Source organism: Trichechus manatus, unplaced genomic scaffold, assembly GCF_000243295.1.
Source record: "Trichechus manatus latirostris isolate Lorelei unplaced genomic scaffold, TriManLat1.0 scaffold00093, whole genome shotgun sequence".
In the NCBI taxonomy this organism is placed as follows: Eukaryota; Metazoa; Chordata; class Mammalia; order Sirenia; family Trichechidae; genus Trichechus; species Trichechus manatus.
The window spans coordinates 7,927,914-7,932,413 of NW_004444029.1; the positions used below are offsets into that span (position 1 = coordinate 7,927,914).

Consider the following 4,500-nt stretch of genomic DNA (forward strand, 5'->3'; position numbering starts at 1 on the left):
CTGGAGACATAGACGTCAGAGCTGAGAAGGAAGGCCAGGAGGAAGATGGCCTGGCCAGCCAGCGCTGGGAGAGGCGGCCTCGTCTCCCGGTTCAGCCACCACCACGTCGTCGTGTTCCTGCTCACCTTCTTCAGGTAACCAGCTGCTGAAAGTGCTCTCTAGCTTTCTGTTCTGTTTTTCCTTTTGAAGGTGACAGTGGATGGCAAGTGTCTAGCGTAGTGACGGGCGGGGGCTCACGGTGGAATAGCCTAGTTCTTCCTGTGATTGTGCTTTTTGGTCCATGTGATACTGTAGTTCTCAACGAGGGGCTCTTTCGTCCCCCAGAGGACACGTGACAATGTCTGGAGACATTTTTGGTTGTCACACTGTGGCGTGGGATGCTGCCGGCATCTAGTGGGTAGAGACCAGGGATGCTGCTAAATGTCCTACAGTGCACAGGACAGCCCCCACAAAAAAGAATAATTTGGCCCAAAAGGTCAGTAGTGCTGGGATTGGGAAGCCCTGATCTAATACAAAGCCCTCTAGTTGTTAAAGTCAGGAGCTCGAGAACAGAGGACGCGCACCCTCAGGGAGTGCCCTGTGCTCCTTTGAGCGGGCGCTGCTATGAGGCAGCGTCAGGAACTCTGTGAACTAGTGCGAGAGCCGGGTGAGTGTTGGTGGCCCCGACCGGCCAGCGTGACTGACGAAATCGTCCATGCTGGTGAGTCTGGAACCCTAAGTGGGCCGTTTGGGGTGAAAAACAAAACACCAAACCCCTTGCCGTCAAGCCGATTCCCACTTATAGCGACCCGATAGGACAGAGTAGAACCGTAGGGAGCAGCTGGTGGATTTGAACTGCCCACCTTCTGGTTAGCAGCCGAGCTCTTAATCACCACGCCTTACCTGTGATTCTGTGAATCAGCTACTTTGATGGTTTCTTCTGAGTAGATTTTATTATGAATCTTTATTGAAGGAACCACAAATGATGCTAATGATTTTATTTTAGGCAGAAACTAGGAAAAAGGTTCTCTAATTATGTTAGCGTTGTAATTTTGGATGCTTGGTTTAGGGGATATTCGTTTGCGCGGAGAGGGAAGGGGGGAGGCATCAATGTGAGGAAAAGACAAGGATCCAAGGAAAAAGCTACTGAATGGCTAACGCCATAACTCTTGTGGGTGGTCAGTGGTTGATAAAGACCCTAAGTGATTGAAGTGGGGCGGGGTCAGTTACGCCCCCACCTACTATTCCCAGGACGAGTTACGAGTGACGTTGGGCTCGTGATGGAGACGACTAGTTATTTTTTTCATTTTCTTTAGCAGAGACTATCTCAGTTGATCTTATGAAGCAGCCCCTCCCGCCTTTTAAAAAGCATTCTAAAACTGAATAAAACAGATACAGTTCTGTGACTTTACTGGATGCCATTTTTTTTGCTTTCCATTCTTCTGTATTTCTTCTCTGTCTTTTATAGTTATTCGTTGCTCCATGCTTCCAGGAAAACATTTAGCAATGTCAAAGTCAGTATTTCTAAGCAGTGGACCCCAACTGCTTTCAACACATCTGCCGAGCTGCCTACGGAGGTAAGCAGAACCAAGTGCGTGGGTGGATTTAGGAAGGAGCCCCTGCCCACCCCTGAGGCCTTGTGAGTACTTTTTTGTATCCTCACCTGCTCAGGACACTGAAATAGCTTACTGTTTCCCCTGGCGTCAAATTTACACTCTCCATCTGGCTCCAAAGCATGCTGGGACTCAGGCCCTTGCTGCCTGGCCAGCCGGCTCATTTCCCACTGCTGAGAAATCCCACCACACCCTTAGTCCCAGCGAGGCTCAGCTTTCCATTGAGTTTCACCAGTACCATGCTTGTTTCTGCCGTGGAGATTCCGCTAACGCTCTTGTCTGCTTTTTTGCTGTCTCTCCACCTGTCTAAGTCCTGCCTTTCCCTTTGTGTCAGGATAAAAGGCCACTTCTTCAATCAGGTTTTTTTCCAGCTCTAATGACTTTTCCCTTCTCTGAACATCTGCACAGTGTATTTTATAGTTTAACATCTCAGGGGTTAAATAGTTTCTAATTGGTGTATTTGTTAATATCTTGCTTCAGCTCCTTGAAGTCAGGGAGTATGTATCCCCGTTCCTTATATTTATTATGGACCGAGTGAATTCTCTGATGACAGTTTAGGACGGAGATGCTGTCCTTTACGATGCCCCATCTTAATACAGGATGGTGCAGGACCGGGCAGCGTTTTGTTCTGTTAGACACAGGGTCGTGTCACTGTGAGTCAGCGCCGACTTGATGGTGCCTACGACAACAGCAACAACAGCATCTTAAGACATAGATCCATTCCAGTCAGTCATTTCCACCTGATGTGATTTCTGCTTATGTAGCACTATGGAGAGCTGTTAATATTGTTAGCATATTTTATTAAAAGTTATTTCCCCTATTTGGATCAGTTTAGAGCTGAGAAATTTGAAGGTTATATGATTTATGTAAATAAGTTAGTCAGTTACTCATTGAGTGTCTACCTTGTATAAACACTGTCCTAGGCATAGAGGATACCAAAAAAAAAAAAAAAGCATAGAGGATTAAAAACGGAGCTTGTCCTCATGGCTTGTGGAGCTTACAGTCTAGTGGGAGTGCCCCTGTACAGTTTTCTGGAGTCTAAGTGATTAGGAACTTGAAAAGAGGCCTAGATTTCAGACTGAGTCTCTTGATCAGAGTGGCACAAATGGTTAAGCGCTCAACTACAAACCAAAAGGTTGGTGGTTCAAACCCACCCGGAGGTGCCTGGGAAGATGGGCCTGGTGATCTGCTTCTGAAAGGTCATGGCTTTGAACACCCTATGGAGCAGTTCTACTTTGCACACATGGGGTCGCCATGAGTCGGAATCAACAGCAACTAACAGTGACAACAACACAGCGAATATGTCTAAATTGTTGGTCAGCTGATTCGTTAGACTGTTTAGAATCACAAAATTTTTTAAAAAATTATTATTTTATTGTTGAAGATATAAACAGCAGAACGTTCACCAATTCAAAATTAAAATCACCAATCTTAAAGCTCAAAGTAGCCTCAGAGAGGTCATATACCCTAGCCTCTTGCCAGTGTGGAACCCTTCCTTGGTTGTTATTGAAAGATGACCATCCAGCTCTGCTTTAATACTTCCAGGGGGAAGAAACCCACTATTTTCTGAGACGGACAGTTACGTTTTTTTCATTGCTCGTCCCATTTTATTGCTGTCTGTCTCCCCCAGCTCCCACCTAGTTTTTCACACTTTGAGCTAGAATCTTGGACACATCATTTAACCTTTGTGCATGTGCACAGTACCGCTTTGCCCGCTTTAACACACCAGGTTTTTGTGAGGATGGGCCAGGTTGTCTGAGAAGTGCTTGGCGAGGTGCCGGTCTTGACGTGTCACTGCCTTGTCTCTGCAGATCTGGAGCAGCAACCATCTGTTTCCCAGTGCGGAGGAGGCCACGCTCTTCCTGGGAACGCTGGACACCATTTTTCTCTTCTCTTATGCTGTGGTAAGTTTTAAAGTTCTAGGATTTTAAGTTAAGGGAAGATGTAAAAGGAAATGACTCTTAAGCTTATGAAGTTTGTAAGGGATTTTGAATTTGCTGACCAAAGACAAGTTCAGTATTTCTGAAGTTTATATGTGTGTTCATTGACTCAGCAAACCTTTATTGAGGACCTACCATGTGCAGGTACTCTTCTACTCCCTGGGACTTCATCAGTGGACACCCAGATAAAAATCCCTGCCTTTATAAAGCTTACGTTCTTGGGATAGTAGCAAAAGCTCTGAATAAGGAAGCTGGAGTGTGTTTGGAGGTGGTCAGTGCCGTGGAGAACAGTAAGTCAGGGAAAGGGGTGAGGAAAGCCCAGGGCGGGCCTGCCATTTGAAGGAGGCAGTTGGGGAAAACCTCACTAAAGAGGTCTTTGAGCAAACACCAGAAGTTGGTCAGTGCGGTCAGTAACTGAACTGGAGCAGCAGGAATGAGGACCGAGCGGTGGGCGCAGGTCTTGGGGCCTTGTTGCCTCTACAGGGGCTGGTCTCTAACTCAGCCACGTGAGATGGGAGCCCTGGGAGGCTTTGTGAGAGCAGGGACAGGATCTGACTTGGCGTACGTTACTGAGGTGCTCGTGTTGCCTTGTGAGACTGAACTGAGAGGACAGAGATGGAGACCACTGAGCCTGCTCCAGGGTGGAGGTGAGGCATGGTGGCCTGGGTCAGAGGTCGCAGGAATGAGGTGGAGAGAAGTGGTCAGATTCTAGCTCTGCTTTGGAGGTAGAGCCAACATATTTTTCCTTATTGAATGTGGAATAGAAGCGGAAGAGTATGACGGCTGACTCCAGGTGGAAGACCATGGGAAGAGGGGGTTTTGGGGACATCGGTTTTAGACAGGTTACATTTGAGGTGCCTGTTGTTGCCCAGTGGTGAAGAGTAAGTACTGGGTTATATGAGGTGCCTGTTGTTGCCCAGCGGTGAAGAGTAGGTACTGGGTTATATGAGGTGCCTGTTGTTGCCCAG

General features: G+C 47.2%; 1 protein-coding gene across 1 annotated transcript in view; it reads left to right on the forward strand.

The window, feature by feature from the left end:
* The window catches only part of SLC37A3 (solute carrier family 37 member 3), a 29,162-nt gene continuing 24,662 nt past the window's right edge, over positions 1-4,500 (forward strand). Inside the window, exons 1-3 of the mRNA XM_012557294.2 lie at positions 1-134; positions 1,448-1,556; positions 3,404-3,496. Coding sequence (XP_012412748.1) covers positions 46-134; positions 1,448-1,556; positions 3,404-3,496 — 291 coding nt within the window. The 5' untranslated portion in view covers positions 1-45. The remainder of the gene's footprint in view (positions 135-1,447; positions 1,557-3,403; positions 3,497-4,500) is intronic.